Source organism: Sus scrofa, chromosome 9 (genome assembly GCF_000003025.6).
Source record: "Sus scrofa isolate TJ Tabasco breed Duroc chromosome 9, Sscrofa11.1, whole genome shotgun sequence".
In the NCBI taxonomy this organism is placed as follows: Eukaryota; Metazoa; Chordata; class Mammalia; order Artiodactyla; family Suidae; genus Sus; species Sus scrofa.
Window position 1 is genome coordinate 107,197,255 of NC_010451.4, and position 26,082 is coordinate 107,223,336.

At 35.2% G+C, this 26,082-nt stretch overlaps 2 protein-coding genes across 5 annotated transcripts in view; one reads left to right on the plus strand and one right to left on the minus strand.

Annotated features, from left to right (window-relative positions):
- COG5 (component of oligomeric golgi complex 5) overlaps positions 1-26,082 on the minus strand; it is a 280,119-nt gene that overhangs the window by 203,484 nt on the left and 50,553 nt on the right. The window lies entirely within an intron of this gene.
- Positions 5,047-14,086, plus strand: GPR22 (G protein-coupled receptor 22). 3 transcript variants are annotated; one of them, XM_005667734.3, is made up of 3 exons: positions 7,972-8,577; positions 9,506-10,545; positions 12,185-14,086. In XM_005667734.3, the coding sequence occupies exon 3, from the start codon at positions 12,210-12,212 to the stop codon at positions 13,509-13,511; it is 1,302 nt and encodes a 433-aa protein (XP_005667791.1). In that variant the 5' UTR covers positions 7,972-8,577; positions 9,506-10,545; positions 12,185-12,209; the 3' UTR covers positions 13,512-14,086. The 3 variants fall into 3 exon arrangements, with proteins under 3 accessions (XP_020958257.1, XP_005667791.1, XP_020958256.1); XM_021102597.1 differs by having other exon boundaries at positions 9,506-10,447; XM_021102598.1 differs by having other exon boundaries at positions 5,047-10,447.

The window sequence follows — 26,082 nt, forward strand, 5'->3', positions numbered from 1 at the left end:
GTCAGACATTTCACGAGGTTCGCACCAAAACAGACCAGGTGCAGAGTGAGAGAGCTGAGAAAGCATCCCTCATGGTACAGGCTTGGGGATGGAAACAGCAATCACTGAGAAAAAGGATTCAGGTTCATGAACTTCATGTTCAGCCTGGATCCTTACTACCATCTCTAGTACAGGGGTAAATAAAGGCCTAAAATCACTGAAGGATGTACAACAAACACTCTTATTTTCAAAATACTGTCGAAAATCCATTCAAGCTAGGAGAAGGAAAAGCAAAACCCCTATACTCCTAGTAAAGGAAAAGGAATTCCACTATGAGAAGAAGTGGAGGAGGGACATTGAGAAGTCCCCTTTCCTGAAACCCAGGATGCCATGGTTACCCAGTCTACCATGGTGAATATATCGCTATTTTTGATAATGCGTCCAAGTAAAAATGACAGCAACTGAGAGGTACAGGCTTGAGTAACCCAAATTGACTGGTGGCTACAATTTGTTTCCATGGTTTGCAGTCCCAAAGACAGATGTTTTTCACCTATCTTCCAAGTGGTACACCTGAAGGCTGCTATGCTATAGGCAACGGCCCAAGAGTCAGTAAAAATATAACAATGTTAGTCAACAAGGGTACTGGTCAGAGCTATGAGAAAGAAACGGAGAGATCATATCCACTCTCATTTTCTGTAGCTGACACTGATGTACAACAGCTGCAGCAGCACAATGGATACTTTTTTTTTTTTTGGTCTTTTTAGGGCCGCGCCCACAGCATATGGAAGTTTCTAGGCTAGGGGTCGAATTGGAGCTGGAGCTGCCAGCCTATGCCACAGCCACAGCAACGCCAGATATGTGCTGCGTCTGAAACCTATACCACAGGTCACGGCAATACCATCAAATTATAACTTGGCCAAACCATCAGTGAGCCAGGCCCAAGGATGTTCAGGAACTTCTGTGAATATAGGGCCCTGGTGAACCAGTGGTTTGCTTCAGGTGGTAGAATGAAAGGAAAGTTTTCCTCAAAAGGGAATGCTTTCATCCCTTCATGCAAAACCAGTATTACACTAAGGCCAGGCCAGCTGCACCCTTGAACAAGCCATTTTCGTTTGATTAATAAAATCTATTGGGCCCTTCCTCATTAGTCATCAAGTTCAAGTTATATTTGCTCCACTCTAAATGGTGACATGAAGCCAGAGAATCACGAGGCATCTATGGGTCAGATGCCTGGTTTTAACAAGACCTTCCCAGGAGGCCTGTTCAAAAGAGGTGCACTTGGTGGCTTGGCCAGGCAGGTGGCACTGCTGTACTAAGAAACGGCCTGAGCACTTTAACAGCCACCATGTCTGTAACTAAAGCTGTGGTTTTCTCTTTGCTCCTGGGATGATAACACTATGCTGGATCACCAGGGAGGGGACATACAGGAGCCAGGGAATGGGAAACATCTCCTGCAAGTTTATAAACGTTCACAACATAAGCATGTAAAAAACATCAATACCAAACACACATTTGGCACATAAAGCCAGAACAACAGGACATAGAAAAAATACAAAGGCTCCACCCACACTTTAGCTTTCCTTCAATTTGAGTTTTGCCTCCTGCAGGAACACCAACCAAAGAATTCAACACACACACAAAAAGGGACTATAACCACAGCTACCGGAGACACCATTATTTGACCAGGACCCTGGGGAGTACAGGGTAGTGGGAGAGGCTAGCTTGCAGAAGAGGGCTGAGGTGGTGGGAGGCTTTTCTTTGCTTGGCTCCTCACCACAGGGTTGCTGCCGCTTCCTCCCCTATACCTCGGAGCTCCTGTAAACCCCTGGGCCTAGAGGCTCTTAATTTGCCCCTGTGCACCCTGTGACAGCTTACCCTGCAGTCCCCAGTGCCTTCAGTCTTCTTGCCACCTACTATGCTTTCTCCCCAAGCGACCAGGTTGGACGGTGCTTGAGCACTACTATCTAAAAGAGCTATAGAAGTTTGAATTCCTCCCCCTCCTTGAGGTCCCCTTGGCCTCTATTTTAACAGCTCGGGTTAGAGAAGAGGGGGAGAGAGGAGTCAGAAGGCAAAAAGTGAAAAAGCAGCTCTGTACAATAGTCAAGGCTTTGCATTTACATTCAATTTCAAGTGGCTGCCTACCGAGACTCAACAAATGAACTTAAAATGTATTAAGACTACCCAAAGCTCTGTATCCTCATTGCTGACGCCTTTTATTTCAGCTCCTGGAAGACCTTCATTCAGCAGCTATGGCCATAATGCCTTCTGCCTAGGCTCAGAGGCTTGCTGCCTCACTGATGTACTAACACTCTTTCTATCTACAGTCTAGAACGCGAGCAACAACCAAAGTACCATTTGGGTAGCTTTGTTTAGTTCCCTCACTGCTTAGCTTCTAAAAACTCATTAACATTTAACTCAGTCGGAAATCTACTAGCCGACCACTAAATAAGAGCATTTGCTACTGGATTTCTACTGGATCTCACATCCTCTAAACCAGGCCATGAGGGCCCTTGTCTACTCTTTTGTAGCAAGTTATGTTTTGGTCAACAGCACGTCCCTGTTGCCAAATTTGTCAAAAATCGTGAAGGATCAAGGATTTTACCCTACTTGAGAGCTATGAAGCTTGCCTATTTCTGTCATGTATACTGGCAGAAGACTTAGGATGCCTGGATCAGAAGCAAAGGACTCAAGACACAGCAAGCAGTATGAGGGATCATGTCATTGACAGTTCACCTTCCCGTGCAAGTCCTCTTAGCAGAGGGGCCTAGGTGGATACTCTGGATACAGTGGGTTTGCATCACAACAAGCAGAACCAAGTCTTCTCTTTGGGGAGTCATTACTGCAACCCTTGAGGCTGCCAGATTCAAACACATACCTGAGAAATGGACCAGGTATAGAGCAGTTGGGTCTTTTCATTTTTAGCATACCCAGCATGCCCTGGGATATTCACAGATGCTTAGGGCCCATGGCAGATTGTTTCTCCTAAAACACTTCTATCAAATCTAATACCAGAGGTCAGTAACATAAGCTAAGAAAAGAAATAAAAGTTCCACATGATTCAGGAAGTAACCCGGGGTTTCCCTTTGTGGCTCAGTGGTAAAGAGGATCCATGAGGGTTAAAGATCTGGTGTGGCCATGAGCTGTGGTGTAAGTTACAGATGCAGCTTGGATCCTGCATTGCTGTGGCTGTGGTGTAGGCTGGCAGCTGTAGCTCCAATTCGACCCCTAGCCTGGGAACTTCCATATACCACAGGTTTGGCCCTAAAAAGCAACAAAAAAGAAAAAGAAGGAAGGAAGGAAGGAAACTGTCTCTATTTGCAGACAACATTATTGTCTGTATAGACAACACATTGGAATTCACAAAAAAGCTCCCAAAACTAATATACAAGCTCAGTAAAGCTCCAGGACATGAGTTCAATATACAAAAAAACCTGTGTTTTTATAAACCAAAGATAAACAATTGTGATTTTGTTTCTTTTTTAAAATTAGGTACTACTTTAATAGCACTAAATAATTAGGTACAAATCTAATAAATATGTGCAGGATCTATAAGCTAAATACTATAACACACCAATAAAATCAAATAAAACCTAAAAATGAGAGGTGTCATGCCCATAAATTGGAAGATAATATTGTTAAGATATCAATCCCCCCAAATTGATCCATAAATCCTCTGCAACATCAATCAAAATCACATCAGAACTTTTTGTAGATATTAGCAGGACTTTTTATAGATGGTAAGTCCCTAAATGGGGACTAGAAGGTAGCAATAACTGAAAATATATTTTGGTATTTTACTAGCAGAAAGTCACCAGTAAGCACAGACCTTAACTATCAGCAAACTCTTTTTTTTGGGGGGGGGGCGGTCTTCTTGCCTTTTCTATGGCCGTTCCTGCGGCATATGGAGGTTCCCAGGCTAGGGGTCGAATCAGAGCTGTAGCTGCTGGCCTACACCACAGCCACAGCAACGCGGGATCCGAGCCGAGTCTGCCACCTTCACCACAGCTCATGGAAATGCCTTAACCCACTAAGCAAGGCTAGGGATCGAACCCACAACCTCATGGTTCCTAGTCAGATTCGTTAACCACTGAGCCACGACGGGAACTCCAACTATCAGTAAACCCTTAAAATGTATCCATTTTCCCAAATGGATGCCCCAAGCAGTACCATGGACATTACTGAGCTTGTAGCTGAACTCCACCATTTTCTAGCTTTACACATAAAAATGGCTGCCTTCTTAAAAAAGTATGCATCTAACTAGTCTCAACGATAGACTACTATTTCATAGAAAGGCATTCAGCTACGTCTCCCCCAGATCAAAGGACTCATAATAGCACAGAAAGAGGGGATTTGCCATAGCTTTGTTAAATATATAATCTAGTTAATCAACTAACTTGGTTTCAGAACACAGAAAGGAATTAGATTCTGCATAATAACCTGAAATAGGAGAATTAAATAAAAATGAAGCAGCAACAGAATAGAAAGAGAAATCAATGTGGTAAAAAAAAAAAAGCACAAACATATTTGTATAATTCTATGATGGAAATATAAGACAAAAACATCAATAAAATCCATATTTAAAGATGCAAAAAGGGATATAAGGCAGTCAAAAGAGCCAGAAAATTGGGGGCAGGGGTGGAAATAATCTGGACAAAGCTCCAAAAACAACATGCCAAGAGGAGGACAACAGACGGAGATTAAAAAGTACTAACAGTCACAGGGTCCAAAATCGAGGGATGAATGAGAAAAATGGAAAGAAATGCCATTATTTTTACAATAGTTTCTGGCAAATGAATTATAATCACATACTGTGAAAAATGAAAATGAAAAAATTTAAATGCCCTCCTTAGGTGAGGTAGGGAAGGAGGGGAGGAACACATGGTGGAGTTTTTTGGTTGAGAGTATACAGTTCTGATGCATGTACTTTACCCAGGCACAATCAGTTTTCAATTATTCTCTTTTTACAGATAATGAATCACTAATGTTGTTGACTCTCTACTACCCTGGCTACTCCCCACTTGATGGAGGTTTCAGCAGATGGTCCATTTCTATTTTTCTGGTAAAACATTTGTTGTGAAAAAAATTTAAAGCTGAGAAGCCAAATGAAATTTCTCAATTGGCTTTAAACTGAAATAATCCTTTCTACCTTGGTCTCCAATATGAGAGAGAATTAAGCATTAACTATTAAGTGCTCATGAAAATGTACCCTTTAAGCAATATAATTTAAAAAGTGATTTTTTTGACAATTAAAAACTGCTTTTGCATATATATCCTTTGATAACAATTTCAAAGCACCATTAGCTATAGTTAAATCCAACACTTCACAAAGTTGAGTTTTTCAATTTACAAATTAAAAATCATCAAAAACGTAGCATCAGAGCCAGACACAAGCTAGATAAGAATGATATGATACGAATAGTGAATTTAAATGTGAACAATAAAGTACTCTCTCATGCTCACAGGTGTCCAAACTTAAGGGGGCAAATATAAAAAATTTAACATCAAAGACTCCCATATCAGGAATTTTAGAAATTTTAGTTCCTAAACTAAAAAAAGTCACTCAAAATATTTATAACTAAAAGCAACATACAACTTATGAAAAAGGATTTTAACAGAGACATCTGAGGGTAAGATTTGTATCTACTGCTTAGTTATCATTAGGAAAGTTAAATTGCTTTGCCAGGTTATTAATTAACTAATTGATAAGTAATCTACAAAATGATTTTATAGCATCTGATTTCAAACACTAATTATAGCATTTTTCAAAGTTAGTATCCTATAGGAATACAAAATACATTACATGCAAATTGTGAAAATCTGTTGCTATGGAAATAGGAATCTTGGTAAATTCTGACATTTATACTTTATTAATTTTTTCCTGAAAATAATATACTCTGATTCTCAATCCAGGGGTTCAGATATTTTCATCTTTGTTAAAATTAAAAGCAAAGGAATTCTGAATTATCCTGCTAAGAAGTCAGAGAAACTTATAATCACCAAACCAATTTGGGGTTCTTATAAAGAAAACTAACCTAAGCACTGAATGACGTAAGAAGTAACTATTACTTGTGACATATTGTCCAAGTCACAGGAATAAAACGCAATGCCTAGACCTGAACTTTTTTTGCTGCCAATATTTCTTACAGAGATCCCAGAATTTATTTTTTCAAAATAGTTTTAGTATATAACTTGGAAATACTGCCTCATAGAAAGCTGAACAGAGCACAGAAGTATATATCAGTTTAAAAAGTCAAAGCTATATTGTGACCCAGAGAATACCTGACATGCCCAAAGTCAATGACTAATAAGTAGTGACTGAATCCAAATCATCCAATTGGTACAAGTCCCAAGTACCTTCATAACTTTTCTAAAGAGAGAGGGGCTTGCTACAGTTAGAGGGGGGTTTGCAGAATTCTAACCCTGGCTCTGCTGCTAACTCACTTCGACTGTTTCAAGTCATTAAACTTCTCTATGCCTTTGTTTCCTTTACCTCACAGGGATATTTTGATGATAATATAAGCGAATACTTAAATTCTCCGGCAGAAAAGCACTGTATGTCTTTCACTATGTTAATAACTTCTCATCTCTACCACAAGTTTCAACTGATGCTATCTTTTCTTTGGTTTTAGTTTTAAACTTCACATAATATTGTGTATGTGCACACATGCATGTGCTATCTTTGAACATGAGTAGCATTCTAAGATCCTTTTTTTCAACTTGCAAAATGCATAAAAGGTAGTGCAATATTTTAATTTTTATCATTACTCAAACTCCTGTCACCCAAAGCTGTGCAGAAAATTTTAGAAATTCACAACAAAATTTTCCACCCCATTATTCTCAATTTATAAGAAAATGCAATTCACAGCTCATATACTATACAGCCAGGCCCCTATGAAGCTTAAACACAAGCAATGGAAGATTATTAAAATGCATACTGATTTCCAAAAGTTATGAACAATTCCAACTACAAAGTAAAAATGTAGCATACATTTTTTAAAATGCAGATGACAAACATTAGAAATAGTAATGGAAATAGGTAATCCATGGAAATAGGATGAAAATGGAAATAGGTAATCAATATTCTAGTAATTCAATGAATTGCAATATGCCTTCTATTTTATTAACAGATACAAAACACAGACAGTTTATATACTCAAACCTAAAAAAGTTTCCTTGGTAAAATGTGTTCCTCAATACTGAAAATTACTTTTAAGTTACCAAGGTTAACAGAAATTTTATTTTAAAGTAATATTTTAAGTTACTTATACCATTATTTTTATTCTTTTATAGCATATGTATCCTAAAATAATTTAGCTCTGTAACTTATGAAGATATGTAATTATATATATACCCAATAACGTTAGCATATAGCTGCATATAATATTAAGGCATAGCAATCCACTATAAGTGGATTTAACCCAGGATAAAAACAGAAATAGCCAGGTGAAATAAAATATTATGACACATGATTGGTATTTATCTACTGAAAAAAACAGATTACCAGAGGTGAAGACTGAGTAGTAATCTCAAAAGTAATGCACAGGATTAAATCTTCACATACTGAGACTATGCTAACTGCATTGGATTAAAAAAATTTATTTTAGGGTATAATCACCTTAGATCAAGCTCTATTAACATTTTCAATGAATGAATGAAATGAATGAATACCTGAACAAATGAATATTTGCAGTCATGACAATGTTTTAACACCTTGAGATGTTCACAACAATTTTGAGCACACAGAGAAGATGACTTGAATACAAACAAACTAGTTGAAATTCAATGTGGTTCACAATAAAGATGTGGTGGCTTTCTATTTGTAGAACAAAGAATCTCAATCCAAAACACATATACAACCAAAATACTTTCAAGTATTATCCAAGGCTTTAAAAAGAATATATATATTTTGCTATATAATTCCTTCTTGCTCCCCCTCCTCCTGCCACCTCCCTATATTTTTTAATGTTTGGCATATGTGAACAACAAACCAGAATAGAATACACATTTTTTTAAAGATTAATTTACTCATGCTCTATTTAAAAGCAACATACAACCACTTATAAATATAGCCTTTTAAAAAAGCATCCTTATATAAAACAGGAGGGGGGGGGAATCCCTGCTATACATATGAAGCACAATTTAAGCCCAATACAACTGACCAATCAAAATTAGTGAATGCACTGCATCTCTCTGCAGTGGAGAGAGCGACAAGGTAGGCTGTCATTCTGCAAAAGCTGCCCAGAACAGGCTTTCCTCTGAAAAGCAGTGCCATTCCTTTTGAGAAAGACTGAATCTAAATGTTGTCTCTGGAGACAAGAAGCCTTCAGTATGTTAAATTACTTTCATTATGTATTTTCAGATGCTTATTGATTCCACAGTAGGAAGAGTGAGAGACTGCAGCAGCCTCTAAGCAGCACTCCATGTACCATACATTAGCAGTACTGCTGAAACAATGGCACAGGACAGTCACATATTTTCATTAAGGTCTGTTTCGAAGAGGTGTTTCTGAGTCTCTTCTCCCAGTCCTCTACTAACAGGTGAACAAAATGAATCAATCAAAACTGGAAACGCTTCAACTACATCAAGTCTTTAGCAGAGGTAAGATGTGTTCCTTATCACAGTATACAGCTGCTTTTGAACTGGCAAGTGGGGTAAAATACTTTGAAAAATTTCAGCCTAAATTTTAAGAGTTATTTGCTTATTTTTACTTATTGCTAAACATGTACCTTTTAGAGCTATTTAAGACATGATTATCTTTTAGATGTAATTAGGATGCAATGTTAAAAAGAATTCTTTGTTGAATCACTATGAAGATATCAGCTTTTAAATCACTTTAGTTATACTAAATATCTAAGGTCGTCGGCACTCTTTCTCAAGCATTCAAAAAATGCTTTTATTTCTTGAAAGAATCAGGTTTACTATTTAGATGTCATCTATTACTCAATTTTAGGTTAAGTTTATTATTGGGCATGTCCATTGAAAATTACTGAATTTGCAGTTACATTTTGTATTACCCTTTACATTTCAATTACATGAACAGTTCATCAGTGGAAATTGATAGTATTTTATCATGGAATCTGCTTTAATCAGTTAAAATTCAAACCATGTGCTAATAATTAAGCTACAGTATTTTATAGCAGGAAATATTTTTAAATTTATTATAAAGAAGAAGTGACAGTATGTTTAATGTAAGCTAGTTGCTCTTAAGCTCTGAAAATACAGGTTGGCTTCTAAAATGAGAACAGAAATTAGTTTAAAAATATACAGCTTTTCTCTCATGATAATATTTGTAATGTTAACTCTGTTACTAAATAACAATATTTACAATCTTTGTTAGCAAAAAGAATATTTTATTTAAAGAAACCCCTAAATTTATGCAAAAGCTAGGGCTCTCATCATACAGTTTGCTTACTTTAATAACAAATTCTGTGTATGGTGTTAAAAAAAGAAAACTAAAGTAACTTTCAATTAACTGGAAATTAGTAGGAACCCTATTCCTTAACGAATTTTTTTCTTTTTTCACAAGGGTCCAAAGCAGCTAATTCAGTATTTACAACTGACAGTATGAAGAATGCATCTGACTGATCATCTCCCTAGCTGTCTAAACCACAAACTGCAGGATATTCTTGCAACACATGATTTTAAGACATCAAGGAGTTAAAACCAGAGAATATAGGTCTACATTGCTGCTGGGATATAACATCGACGGTAATCATCCTAAGATGATAGTATATAAAATAGCCACAAAATGAAAAACAACACAACTGTAAAAGCCTGAAAACAAAATGGTGAGCATTTTTCAAGGGGGAGTTTATACTTTAACATAGCAGAACCGTGGAGCCACCGATTCTTGAAAAAACAATGCAACATGGATTACCAAAAGAATGACACTCATTACCAGCAGGCTAAATGAAGCTGAAGCAAGTATTCTCTGCACTAAATATTCTGATATTTGTATCAACTGATACTACTAAAGGATTTTTCCAGCTGAGTTTTATGGCCAATTATGTATCCTCTTCTAATGAAAACAAACCAAATTAAATAGCGGATGGTTTTTATCAAGAGAACATGGACTGGATTTATAATATAAAGCAAGTTATATGATCAAGAAATCATTTCAAAATAATGAGGACTGCTATAGAAAGAGATTTACATTTGTTAACAAAGGATGTCTAAGTACATTTTAGAAACTAGACACCTTATGTTTCCTTTTTTGTTTTCACATGATCTGGAAAATAAAGAGACACCATCATATATTCTCTCAAAGGGAAACATAATGCCTATCATTTGAGGAAGTTTCTCTTGGTCGTGACTTTTTAAGGCAAAACAAACACAAATATTTTGTGCTGGTCTTTAGAAATCCATCAGCCAACTAAATCTCACAATTCATGCAGTTGAAGTATTGGAGAGAAAATGAAAGCATTCCTACAAGACATGAAATAAAACACAGCTACTTCACTGTTGTCAGGTAAAAATTCATGTCAAAATCTGTCAATTGACATCACGTATCATACTGTGAAAAACTGCTATAGTGAGCCAAAAGGCCCATAAGGCAACAGCAAACAGGTAGGTCAGAAGATGCATGCGCCCCACACCACTGTTTAACATTTACAAAAGAAAAGACCTTTGCTCTAGAGTAGATGCCTTTTCCTTAATCATCATGTAACTTGACATTTCTGCTTTATTTAATTCTAAATCTAAGTGATGTGACAAAGACCTGATTAATCTGTCAGATCAGAAAATTTGGCACATTTTAAAATTTCCCATTTGTATAGGATTTCAGTGCTGGCTAAGACCTTCACCTACTCAAATATATGACTGCAGTAATGTTTTATATCAAGTTGAAAAGAAATTAATAATGTTATTTGTGTTTCTGAAATACTACCTCTAAAACAGTATGCATAAATAAAACTGTATTCTAAAACTTGTTAAAGGTTACATCAAGCAAAAGGCTAACATGAATCCTGAAAATTCTGAAATTAGCTTTTATAATTTGATTTTTCAGTCAAAATGCTGTACGTGAAATGTGAAATATAGTTGGTTGTATGATTTTATCTTTAACTAATATACTAATTACTGACATTTTAGCCTATAAAACAAGACATTATTTTATAAATTACTCTAATCTTCTATATATTAAAATACAGATATGCATGAATTAGCAAGAGTTTGTTTTTTTTTTTTTAATTTCCCTCAAAATGATATACACTGGGTGATTTGTACAAAAGGATTCACAGGGAATGTGTAACTTTAATAGATTCTTCAGAAAATGGGTTTCAGATGCTTGTTTTCCCTAAAATTTCATTTTTCACTTTAAAGTTTCTGTTTAAACTAATAAAATCAATTCATACACATTCTTTTCCATCTCAAAAATGGCTATTTCTTAATATATTAAATTTCAATTTTCTCCTTTCACAAGATGCGAAAGGGCATGGTCACAAAATTAAGTCATTCATTCATAGGAGTGATTAGTGCTCTTTTATCAAGGTTTGTGGCGTTTTTACTTCAAAATGTCCCTTTTCTTCCAATTTTTATAAGCTGACTTATTTTAATGTTCAGTGAGCACTTTCACTTCGAAATATGAGATATTTATCATCTGCCTACTTTGGTGGGAAATAACTCCAGGTATCCCCAAGTACACTGTTGACTTCTGGATATGAATTTGAATTAAGGACATGGACAAAGTGATTTAAAACAAACTAATGCTCTGTGCCATTTACCATTTTAAATGAGTATTTGTCCTGTTCATTTCAAATCTCATGGGAATAGTAACACCACACGAATTATGCTACAACATAGTAAAATAGCATTTATTTTCCACCTGCTAACAACATTTTAAAATGAAATCTTAGAACACTGGGCTAAAATTAGTTTTGCATACTGGGTAGTTTCACTCTATAAAATTATACTGTATCTCGAATAATAACCTTGAAACACCCAAATAAGAAAATCTTTTTAGTTTATTAAATAATTTTCAACTATATAGGAGTAATCCCCACAGTTATTTCTTCAAATGGGGAACCCAATTTCCTTTTACATCAAAACAATGCAACCTCGATGTTTCCTAATTCTACATTTTCCATGAATAGTTTACAAACTTAAAAATTAAACCAAGTACACAAAAAGATTTTTTACAAAGAACACAGGTTTTATACGTCATTTAAATTGCCAAATATCAAATAGTTTATTCTATTTCACTTTCTAGGGAAAAAACCAACTGCTCCAAAAGAATGTGTTTTTCTCCCATTCTGGAAATCAACATGCAGTCTGAATCTAACATTACAGTGCGAGATGACATTGATGACATCAACACCAATATGTACCAACCACTATCATATCCATTAAGCTTTCAAGTGTCTCTCACCGGATTTCTTATGTTAGAAATTGTGTTGGGACTTGGCAGCAACCTCACCGTATTGGTACTTTACTGCATGAAATCCAACTTAATCAACTCTGTCAGTAACATTATTACAATGAATCTTCATGTACTTGATGTAATAATTTGTGTGGGATGTATTCCTCTAACTATAGTTATCCTTCTGCTTTCACTGGAGAGTAACACTGCTCTCATCTGCTGTTTCCACGAGGCCTGTGTATCTTTTGCAAGTGTCTCAACAGCAATCAACGTTTTTGCTATCACTTTGGACAGATATGACATCTCTGTAAAGCCTGCGAACCGAATTCTGACGATGGGCAGAGCTGTAATGCTAATGATATCCATTTGGATTTTTTCATTTTTCTCTTTCCTGATTCCCTTTATTGAGGTAAATTTTTTCAGCCTTCAAAGTGGAAATACATGGGAAAACAAGACACTTTTGTGTGTCAGTACGAATGAATACTACACTGAACTGGGAATGTATTATCACCTGCTAGTACAGATCCCAATATTCTTTTTCACTGTCATAGTGATGCTAATCACATACACCAAAATACTTCAGGCTCTTAATATTCGAATAGGCACAAGATTCTCAACAGGGCAGAAGAAGAAAGCAAGAAAGAAAAAAACGATTTCTCTAACCACACAACATGAGACTACAGACATGTCACAAAGCAGTGGTGGGAGAAATGTAGTCTTTGGTGTTAGAACTTCAGTCTCGGTAATAATTGCCCTCCGGCGAGCTGTGAAACGACACCGTGAACGACGAGAAAGGCAAAAAAGGGTCTTCAAAATGTCTTTATTGATTATTTCTACATTTCTTCTCTGCTGGACACCAATTTCTGTTTTAAATACCACCATTTTATGTTTAGGCCCAAGTGACCTTTTAGTAAAATTAAGGTTGTGTTTTCTAGTCATGGGTTATGGAACAACTATATTTCACCCTCTATTATATGCATTCACTAGACAAAAATTTCAAAAGGTGTTAAAAAGTAAAATGAAAAAGCGAGTTGTTTCCATAGTGGAAGCTGATCCCATGCCTAATAATGCTGTAATACATAACTCTTGGATAGATCCTAAAAGAAATAAAAAAATTCCCTTTGAAGACAGTGAAATACGAGAAAAATGTTTAGTACCTCAGGTTGTCACAGACTAGGGAAAAGCCTAAGTTTCACCAAACCCACATTCAGAAGTTTTAAATTTAAATTGTAAAAAATGAAATTACTGCCAAATATAAGAAAAACATTTTAAGTACTGGTTATGTTGTAAATTTTCAATGTAAATGTCAAGATTAGATTAGGTCATATATATTCAATTTCTTCATTAATGTATTTGTTGCATGGCAGTTTGTTAAGATAATATCGTGTATATTTTGTCAATATTATGTCCATCAGAAGATATTCATGTAAGTCATATTTTCTAAAGAATAAATACATAGCCTTAAAACAGTGTATAACTTTAAAATAACTGACACAAGTATTCTTGCTTTTTTTTTAAGTGTATTGTTTCTAGGCCACAAACTATAAATATATTTATATGCTGAGAAGTGGAATAGCATTTTAACATAAAAACCAAAATTATGGGTTCCAAACAATCAAAATGATCTAGGATTTTCTATACTACTATATTAGTTTCCCTAGTATGTCTACTTGCTACAGTATTTGATATATCAAAAAAATGAAATTTTATCCTTTTTAGAATACAGGAAATTGTAGGACGTATCAGGATTTTAAGAACCAAAAAACAAAACAACCCTGTATGTGCACCCCAAGAGAGGGAAACTTTGAAACTGAGGTATATTATGAAAAAGAGATTGATTTTTCTAAGATTGAGGGCACTATGCTGATCATACACAAATAAACTGACAGTAAGAGGAAGGAAGAAAATTAAAGCCTCTTTTCTCCTTCCTCATTTTGGTTGTGTCTAAGCCAAATGCTCTGGATTAATAGAGTATATCAGTAAAAACCAGTGCATTAAAATAAACTAACATCCTAACTTTATTCATGTAGGACTTTTTTGGTTAACAGAGGTTAACTATTAAAATCTGAATATAAGGAAGGGAAAAAAAAGACTATGTATCATTTTAGAAAAGCCAACTATTTCTAATTTTAGATACACAGCACCACGTTACACTAATACAGTTTACAAAATATTCTTACACTATCAGAACTGAGTGTTTCAAAATACAGTAGTTCTTTGAACTCTGAAAATCATTAAAGTGGGAATAAATATTGTGTTTTTTTTTTAAACTCTATAGCACTTAATTTAACTTACAAAGCATTTTGTCTCCAATCCTCAATTCATGTCAGAAAACTATGAAATTACCAATCCGAACCATAGATATCAGGCTTGAGAATTTCATATCAAACAAGTATTTTCCAATTATTATAATCCAGCAATCTATCAGTGAGTACTAATTATCACTATATCTGAAAAACAGCAATAAGTTTTTTAAAGTAGGCAAATAGTTGCTACCTTATAACTGATTAATTGGACAATACTTTATTCTTTTTTTCATACTGTATTCACTAAATTAAGCAGCAACTCATTTTTAAACAAAAAATTTTTATGTCAAATAACCTAATAATATACCACTTTTGTATAAATAAATGAAATTCCTCCAATCTAGTTTGCTGAATACTTTAGGCCCTTTGGGAAATGAGCACCATGCACTGAATTCACTGAAGTTACATGACAAATTTAATGGTGATATATATTTGATAATAATGTTAACATAGTGTCAAATCTTGGCAGAGAAGCATTTTCCTTCTGCCTTACTCTGTGCTCTTTTATGGAATTAAAGAAATGTTTCAATTTGACAAAATGTAGCATTAAGTGAGTAAGACTTACTTTTTGAAACCCTAAAGAGAAATCAAGACTCCATAAAAATACTAAGAAATTTTTCATTTGATTAATTTATTTGGTACAGAATATCTTCTGACACAATAACATTTTTAAACTAATTTTATACTTAGATTTCTTAGCTTAATTAAAGTTTTAATATCTAGTTTTATAATCTTAATAAAAATTAGACTGTTTTTAGAAAAGTTTCCTTTTTTCTTTTTTGGCCACACACACAGCATGTGGAAGTTCCCAGGCCAGGGATCAAACCTATGCCATAGCAGTGACATCACCAGATCCTTAATGTCCTAGGCTCCCAGGGAGCTCCCTAGAAAAGGAGTTTTTCATATTAAGAAAAATCCTTTGTGTTTTAAATATTTTTAACCTTTAAGTCTATAAACGTGCTGAAAAACTCAGTTAAAAAACATTTTTCTTTGCTTTGTTTTGTTTTGCTTTTTAGGGCCGCACCTACCGCATATGGAGGTTCCCAGGCTAGGGGTTGAATCAGAGCTGTAGCCACCGGATGCCACAGCCACACAGGATCTGAGCTGCGTGTGCAACCCACACCACAGCTCAGGGCAACGCCAGATCCTTAACCCACTGAGCGAGGCCAGGGACTGAACCCACGTCCTTGTGGATACTAGTCGGATTCATTTCCGCTAAGCCACGGGAACTCCTAAAAAACATTTTTCTAATAAATTTGCTTAAACTGTTTTCATGCCCTCTTGTTCTCTGTAATAAGAAATATAACAAAATAAGGAATAAATGGCAAATGTTATACAACTGTCCTTTAAATTGTTACTACTTCCACACTTGACACTGAAACAATCAACAAGATTTCTGCCCAATATATAATGATCTTTTCAATAGACAAAAGTGCGCCCACCAGATTTACAACAAAGAACATTCAGTTTACCAGATAATCTCTCATAAGCTTTTTAGTGTTAAATAATATGTAACACGTAAACCAAAATATTTCTGTTAAAATTCAGCTTTTAAAAACAAGTCACAAATATGTTTGCAATTACTGATCCCAGCTAAAAGCAGCTCAGAGAGAGAATGAGATGCTCAAACAACTTTTTAAAAAAATGTTTGTTCAATGAAAAGGTGAAATATGTATATTTTTCTTATGATGGCCTTTACCACAACATGTAAATTTTTACGTGAAATAATTTTACCCAGAAAAGCATTAATGCTAATTTTTCATGTTGGAAGGAAATTTTTTAATGCAAAAGCAACAGAGGTAACAGTAAATTCAATATGGTATCATTCCTAAAATTTTATTTTTCTACCCATCTGCCATAAATCACAGATATAGATATCTATTTCTATACAGTTACATGAGTTAGTTCTTCAAAACTATAGAATTACTATTATTTTTTAAAAACTAAACAAAGATGAGCTCAACAAGAACTGTTATATTCTCTTTTGTTTTATTTCGTAATTTAAGGAGCTTGTTATTCACTCTACCAATTAGTACCCAACAGATGTTCGAACATAGTATAAAAAGATTTATAATTATGCTTTTATTTAAAATGCCATTCATAATTATTCTGTACTTCTCACCCATGATAAGTCAACTTTTAGGTAAGTGATCTATTTTTTAATCCCCCAAATAAAATTATACAAAAACCTCAGTTATTCAGACATTAAAAAAATAAAACTCATTTCACTGAGATTAGATTTAAAGGTAAAAATCTAAGAAGTGTAAGAAAGCAAGTGCTTATTAGTAGGGATTTATTCAACACAATTATTTCAAGATTACTTCCCAAAGTCAATAAAACTTTTAATTTTATCATATTTTATGAATGTACACTTAAGTAATAAGCTTGGTAATTCAATTAACATTCGAATTCTTACAAAGTTGAAGGCATTACAGCAGATACTTATATGTCAGAAGTTCATATATTACCCTCAGAACTTAATCTAGAATCAAGGTAGTAAAAGTATGGTAATATCTATTTAAAAAGTAGAACGTGGCAAATATTATTTGAAAGGAGTAAATTTCTTAACAGACTTAAGAATTATGTTGCACTTAAGAACAATGTAAACAAAAGGGCTGTTGAGGAAAGCCATTAAAGCACATTTTGGAAACAGTATATTGTTCTCTTTAAAAGAAAATAGAGTAGTGAGAAGTTGATTTGATAAGTGAAATTAGAACCAAAAGACAGAAGGCCTCAAATGCCAGCACAGAAATCGGAGGAGGGGAATAACAAAATAAGAAATGAGCTTAGGAGTTCCCTTTGTGGCGCAGCGGAAATGAATCATGAGGTTGCAGGTTCCATCCCTGGCCTTGCTCAGTGGGTTAAGGATCTGATGTTGCCCCGTGAGCTGTGGTATAGGTCGCAGACATAGCTCGGATCCTGCGTTACTAAGGCTGTGGCGTAGGCTTGCAGCTACAGCTCCGATTAGACCCCTAGCCTGGGAACCTCCCTATGTGGTGGGTGCAGCCCTAAAAAAGCCAAAAGCCAAAAGCCAAAAGCCAAAAGCCAAAAGCCAAAAGCCAAAAGCCAAAAAAAAAAAAAAAAAAAAAAAAAAAAAAAGAGCTTAAATAAATACATAAACAGCAATTTGTAGAAAGAGTTGATTGAGAAATACAAAGAAATGGGAAGCTGAGAAAGCAAATTATTGGCTGGGTAAAACAGGATGGGAAGCTGCTGCTATCACCCTGAAAGGTAATTAAAAGCCTGGCAAAAAGTGCTGGCAGTAGCTCTGCAAAAGAGCGTACAGATGTGAGAGGCAAGGTGAGGGTAAAATCATTATGATATGCCAACTGACTAGTAAGACAACTGATATGAGATTAAAAAATTAAAAATGATGCCCATAAAAAGGATCACAAGAAATCAGACTATCCTCAATATTCTAAGTACTTTTTCACTACACTTTGTATTGAGTACATGGATAACAAAAAGAATTTCTGGCAAAGCAGAAAATTCAATTAAGTAAAATAAGTAACATTATTCTTCTAGTTATTACAAACTATTGAAAATGAAAATGAAAATTTGATGTTTTAATTTATATTTTACATATTAGTTTATTTGATTTTTACATTAAATGTATTTTCTTCTTTGGCAATTTTTCTCTCCTATTTAACAGCCTCACCCATGGCATAGACAAGTTTCCAGGCTAGGGGTTGAATTGGAGCTTTATCTGAGGCCTACACCACAACCATAACACCACCAGATCTGAACTGCATCTGTGACCCATGCTGCAGCACTGACTAAGGCCAGGGATTGAACCCACATCCTTATAGACACTGTGTCAGGTTCTTAACTCACTGAGCCACAATGGGAACTCCTAGTAATTTATTAATTACAAAAAATTATGAACACTTAGTGGGAAATTCCAAGGTAACATAAAAAAATATAAATATCACCCTTTGTTTCTTTCCTAATAATTTATTATAAATATCCATCCAACTATATCTCCTTCATTCTTTGTAATGGCTGCATAAAAATAATTTTCAAAAATTAAAAAAAAAACAGCAAAGTTCACAAAAAATAATACTGATAAAATATCAAATACTTAAACCTTTTACTATTCTACTAAATAGCTTCAAGAAGGTAAGAAAGGTAATTTGTCAAACTGTGAAGCAGGGTATTTTGCTAAATGGAGTTTAAAAGCAAGAGCAAAACCATAAAATAATCTATTTCTTTTCTTTCCACTCAGTAAGATGAGAAAGTTAAAAACTAGGGAAAACTTCTGGTGCCTATTTTCTTTACATCTCAAAGATGGATACCTGTGTGTACTCCTGAATGTGAGCCCCCTATGGGGAACCCAAGAAAGCTAAACATGAGATGACTAGTAATAATGTTAGGGAAAAGGAAGATCAGATCCTATGGTAAATGAGAACTACAAGATAATTAAACTCCAATAAGACACGAAAAGGATCTAAAATATTCAGAGATACTCAGCTCTTAGAGAAATACAAAGAGAACACAGAATTGTGGGTTAGAATTCACAGAAGAAAACTAATTTGAAGACTGACTTTTTCTAAAAAGCATTCAAAACAACAAAAGGATTAAAAAAGAAATCCAGTCAGCAGACTGGTCAGATTAGTAATATGATAATATATATGACATTATAAGAAGTAGAATAAAATAACAGTCTAATAATTTGCAAACATCTGGAACAGAGAAGTACTGAGATGTAGAAAATAATGTGGGAAAACAACTCTAAGTATCTCTACCCTTCTAGTCACACATTTTTTTACAGACCTCTACAAGCTGTATCCATGGCTTTCAGGCATGACAGCTTTGTACTTCCACCAGCGAGTGGTAGAAAGTGCTGTCATTCTTGTCAGGGCCACCAGTATCAACGCTATAACCATTATCAAACCCTGAAACATCAAATAAGATAAAAAAGGAGAACTGAGTCTGTCTGGGATTGAGGTCATTTTCCTCACACTGCTTCCATGAAAGCAATTATGTCATATATTTCTGAGAGGTATTAAACAAGGCACACTACCAATACACATCCACCAATTTTTCAGGGAGAAAAGAAAAAGGAGCAAGAGAAGATAATAAGGTTATGATGAAAAGAATGAAAAAAGTTAAATTAAAAGTAATCCCAGTATAAAATAAAAATGCAAAACACTTATTAAGTCTTAAATTCTTACAAGAAGTGAGTCAAAAATTGTTCCTTATGTGTTCTTTTAGGTCAGATAGAAAAGGGGTTGATTACATGACTCTTAACAAATCGATAAAATATACATCCTCTAGCTCTTTCAACGTACAAACCATTCTTTCTTTCTTTTCTGGCTGTGCTCAAGCTCGCAGAACTTCCCAGCCTAGGGATTGAACACATGCCACAGCAGTGACCCAAGACACAGCACTGACAAAGCCGTATCCTAAACCCACTAGGCCACCAGGGAACTTCAGTACAAACTAATCTTAATACTGAGACCAGAAAGCACTGCCTTTCATGGATCTTCTCAGAAGGTATAGAATATATAAGCAATGTTTCTATAATAACTTTAAAGAGAATCAAAGTCTCATATGGTTGTTTCTTAGGTCCTTCAAGATGCAAAAAACACAACAACCTTATAGAAAAAGACAAGGATTTTCATAAGGCTGATCATTATAATTTTCCTCAATGTACAATAATGCCATCAAACTAAAGGAAAAGTCAGTAAAAAGAATTATATGGGAATGAGTAATACAATACTGTCCAGGTACAAAAACCCCTATAATTCTGGTTTAATCCAAGGATAGATTCTAGAATATTACAACAGTGAATTGTAACCATTTTGAACACATCTACGGGGCTGATCAGACTGGTTCCAAGAGAGATATGGCACTTCCAACTGACAATAAGACAGGTATTCTTTTTTTTTTTTTTTTTTTTGTCTTTTCTAGGGCCACACTCGTGGCACATGGAGGTTCCCAAGCTAGGGGTCTAGTCAGAGTTGTAGCTGCTGGCCTATGCCACAGCCACGGCAACACCAGATCTGAGCCACGTCTGAGACCTACACCACAGCTCATGGCAACGCCAGATCCTTAACCCACTGAGCGAGGCCAGGGATCGAACACGCAACTGCATGGTTACTAGTGGGATTCGTTTCCACTGTACCATGATGGGAACTCCCAAGACAGGTATTCTTAAAAACAAAACAAAAAACAAAAGGCCCCAGATAACTCCAATGTACTCTCTCTTCTCATCCCCTCAGTCCCCAATTTTCAGAGATTCATTAATTAAGAGAAACGAATAGACTGATTAGCCTTCAGAGAAAACTTCCATAAATATTCTCAACAAAATTGGAAAAAGTAACTGGCAGAGAAATGGTTAATTGCAAAACCATAAACCTGAGCTGAGGCAAAGACCAACATCTGGCAAATGGCATTCCGCCCTTGCACAGAGATGGTTGTTAGCAAACTCTAAAATGACAAGTTAAAGCACTCAACTTACTTTAAGATAAATCTACTTTGCCCCAAATTTCTAATCCTCATTAAGTCATCTAACTACCAATGATTCAAAGATACAGTCTGAATTGATATAATGAATGAAAATGAAAAAACTGCTTTCAACTACATGATAAAAGACACCACATAAATATTTTATCACTGTTGTTAAACACAAGGGATTAGAAATGAGAAGCTTTTACTTTTATTCTTTTATCAGTATCATTTATATTAACGAACACACTCACTGGTTCTACAACACAACTAACTCCTCAAACTACAGAACTGTTTCTAAAACCTTAATGAATAACATATGTCACAGGACCTAGTAGGCAGATTGCAAAATGCCCAGATGAAATTGTAGAGGAGTTAATAACCATAAAATACTAGTTACTACCATAAGCAAATGTGTTATCATAAAAGCGCTTTTATAAGGCTCATTGTAATAGCACTTAAGCCCTCACTTGCCCAAATTTAAACATTTCATAAAAGGTTTGGGTTGTATGCACTTACAAAAGTGGTGGCAATCTGTCAACATCAATATCACAAGGCAAAATACAACTACAGGAAGAGCAGATATGAAGAGCACTGGACCTCAAAGGAAAAGGAGCACATACCCCAGAAAAGCTGAAGAAAGGAAACAGCACTTAAAATCAAACAGTAAGATTAAAAAAAAAAAAAAAAACAACAAAAAACTGGGAATCATACTTACAGTTTATAAAGTAAAGCTAAGTTACCTCTATTGCATAAAAAATATACACCTATAGTCAGTTTTATTCCTAGGTATTTATTTTGGGGGGTGCTATTTTAAAAAGTATTTTATTTTTATATTCCTTTCCTAATATTTCATTGTTAGTATACAGAAATGCAAATGATTTCTGAATGTTAATCTTGTATCCTGCTACTTTGCTGAATTCACTGATCAGTTCGAACAGTTTTAGTGTGAAGTCCTTAGGGTTTTCTACATGTAGTATCAGGTCAACTGCATCCAGTGACAATTTTACCTCTTCTCTTCCAATTTGGATACCTTTTATTTATTTTCTTTTGTTTACCTGATTACTGTGGCTAGGACTTAGAATACTATGTTGAATACAAGTTGTGAGAGTGGGCATCCTTGTCTTGTTCCAGATTTTAGTGGGAAGGCTTTCAGCTTTTCTCCCCTGAGTATTATTATTGTATGTGGGTTTGTCATAAATGGCTTTATGTGAAAATACCCTCCCAGTAAGAGTTTTTATCATGAACGGATGCTGAATTTTATCAAATGCTTTTTCTGCATTATTGTGATGATCATGTGGTTTTTTACTTTTCTTACATTAATGTGGTATATGACACTGATCTGCATATGTTGAACAATCCTTGTGAACTTGGAATGAATTCCACTTGGTTGTGGTGTATGATCATTTTTATATGTTGTTGGATTTGGTTGGTTAAAATTTTGCTGAGAATTTTTTGTCTATGTTCATCAAAGATACTGGCCTATAATATTCTTTTTTGGTAGTATCTTTGGGTTTGGTATCAGGGTGATGGTGGCATTACAGAATCTTTGGGAGTGTTCTTTCTTCAGCCTTTTGGAAAAGTTTCAGAAGCATGGATATAAACTCTTCTTTGTGTGTTTGGTTGAATTCACCTGTGAAGCCATCTGGTCCTAGACTTGACTGTAGGGAGGAAGTGAAAGACTTATATGCTTAGAACTAGAAAACATTAATCAAGGAAATTAAAGACGATTCAAAGAAATGGAAAGATATACCATGCTCCTGGATTGGTTGAACTAATATTGTTAAAATGGCCATACTACCCAAAGCAAATTACGGATTCAATGCAATCCCATCAAATTACCCACGACATTTTCCACAGAACTAGAACAAACACTCCAAAAATTTATATGGAACCATAAAAGACTCAGAATTGCCAAAGCAATCCAGAAGGGAAAAAACCAAGCCAGAAGCATAACTCTCTCAAACTTCAGACAATATTACAAAGCTACAGTAATCAAGACAGTGTGGTTCTGGTACCAAAACAGACATACAGACCAATGGAACAGAATAGAGGGCCCAGAAATAAACCCAGACACATACAGTCAATTAATCTTTGACAAAGAAGGCAAGAAGATAAAATGGGAAAAAGACAGTTTTCTCAGCAAGTGGTGCTGGGGCAACTGGACAGCCTCATGTAAATCAATGAAATTGGAACACACCCTCACACCATGCACAAAAATAAACTCAAAATGGCTTAAAAATTAAACATAAGACAGGACACCATAAAACTCCTAGAGGAGAACATAGGCAAAACATTCTAGGACATTATCCATACAAATATTTTCTTAGGTCAGTCTCCCAAGGCAAAAGAAATAAAAACAAAAATAAACCAATGGGACCTATCAAACTTACAAGCTTTTACACAGAAGGAAACCTTAAAAAAAGAAACAGAAAGACAACATACAGAATGGTAGAAAATAGTTTCAAATGATGCAACTTACAAGGGCTTAATCTCCAAAATATACAAACAATTCTTAGAACTCAACAGCAAAAAAACCAACAACCCAATTGACAAATTGGCAGAGGCCCTAAACAGACATTTCTCTAAAGAAGATATATGGATGGTCAACAGACACATGAAAAAATGCTCAACATCACTAATCATTAGAGAAATGCAAATCAATACTACAATGATGGACCACCTCATACCAGTCAGAATGGCCATCATTAACAAGTCAACAAATAACAAATGGTGGAGAAGGTGTTGAGAAAAGGGAACCCTCCTTGACTGTTGGTGGGAATGTAAATTGGTACAATCACTATGGAAACCAGTATGGAGGTTCCTCAGAAAACTAAATACATAATTATCATATGATCTGGCAATCTCACTCCCAGTATATATCAGAACAAAGCTTTAACTGAAAATGATACATGCACCCACTATGTTCACTGCAGAACTATTCACAGTTCCTGAGCCATGGAAACAACCTAAATGTCCAACAACAGATGTATGGATTAAAAAGATGTGGTACATATACACACAATGGAATACTACTCAGCCATAAAAAAGAAAAAATGCCATTTATAGCAACAATGATGGGACTAGAGACTCTCATACTAAGTGAAGTCAGAAAGAGAAAGACAAACACCATATTTTATCACTTATATGTAGAATCTAATATATGGCACAAACGAACCTATATACAGAAAAGAAACAAACTTGTAGACTTGAAAAAGACTTATGGTTACCAATTGGGAGGGGGGAGGAGGGAGTGGGATGGCCTAGGAGTTTGTGGTTAGTAGATTCAACTATTGCATTTGGAATAGATAAGCAATGAGATTACTGCTGTATAGCACAGGGAACTATACCTAATCACTTGTTATGGGACATGATGGAGGATAATGTGAGAAAAAGCATATACACAAATATGAATGGATGACTGGGTCACTTCTGCTGCACAGCAGAAATTGACAGAACACTGTAAATCCAATACAATAGAAAAAATTAAAATCTTAAAAAAAATACATACCTATAAACCAACAAAGCAATAGGAAATGGGCCAAGAACAAGTAACTCAAAGTGAAAAGCAAAAGACAAACACAAAACTGTTCAAACACAGCAAAAACAAATGCAAATTAGAATAAGTTAAAAAAAAAAAAAAGGTCATTATATTGTTTTTCACATGACTGGCAAATAATTTTAAAACGCTCATGTCCATTAGTTATGACAAAGTTGTAGGTATTTTCTCATTCTGAAATATTAAGCAAAATTTGAAATACAACTTCTGACCAGGAAATTCAACTTCTTAAATTTATCCTAAAGAAGCAAGGGAATAATTATGCAAAAGTATATCTCCAAGCATAGTCATCAAAGGATAGCTATATTAGTAATTAATACATAAATGATAAAAATAATTAACAACACTAGACTATTCACACAAATTATTGGAAAGTTTTCAGCTGAATATTATCCAGCCATTAAAGTGACACAGATTTATGTTTATTAACATGGAAGGATACCCATAATATAATATTAAGTGCAAAAGTGTATGTATCATAGATTAATAAGGTACAAGAAAGCAATTGGGAGGGTTCTCAAAATGAATCCATAGGAGATAACTACACCTACACTGTCTAGTTTTCAGCAATTAATAAATACCTGAATTTCCTAGTTTTCACAAGTAGCATATTGTTAGAATAATTTTACAAATTAAGAAACTATTTGAGTTCCCATTGTGGCACAGCAGAAACAAATCCAACTAGGAACCAAGAGGTTGCGGGTTCGATCCCTGGCCTCACTCAGTGAATTAAGGATTAGATGTTGCCGTGAGCTATGGTGTAGGTTGCAGACACGGCTTGTATCTAGCATTGCTGTGGCTGTAGCTTAGGCCAGCAGCTACAGCTCTGATTAGACCCTTAGCCTGGGAACCTCCATATGCCGTGGGTATGGCCCTCAAAAGACAAAATACAAAAAAAAAGGAAGGAAGGAAAGAAGGAAAGAAGGAAAGAAAAAGAAACTATTAGGAGTTCCTGTAGTGGCTCGGCAGTAACAACCCAACTAGTGTCTGCACAGTGTCCACAAAGATGAGGATTTGATCCCTGGCCTCACCCAGTGGGTTAAGGAGCCAGTGTTGTCCTGAGCTGCGGTATAGGTAGCAGACATGGCTCAGACCTGGTGTTGCCATGGCTATGGCGTAGGCTGACAGCTTCAGTTGCCATATGACCCCTAGCCTGGGAACTTCCATATACCACAGGTGAGGCCCTTAAAAAAGAAAAAATCCTATTAAATGAAACCTAAATATAACTGAGCCTCTGAAAGTCAAATTAACTGGTCACCAAAATATTTTTAAAACAGACATTTTCCTCACAGATACTGCCCAGACTGAGATAATTTGTCAATATCCAGGTCTTGTTTCTCTTTAGTTTTATGTCACATTCATTTATGAGCATACTTTTTCTCAAAGGCCCACACCTATAGCATATGGAAGTTCCACTGAGCCACAGTGGGAAC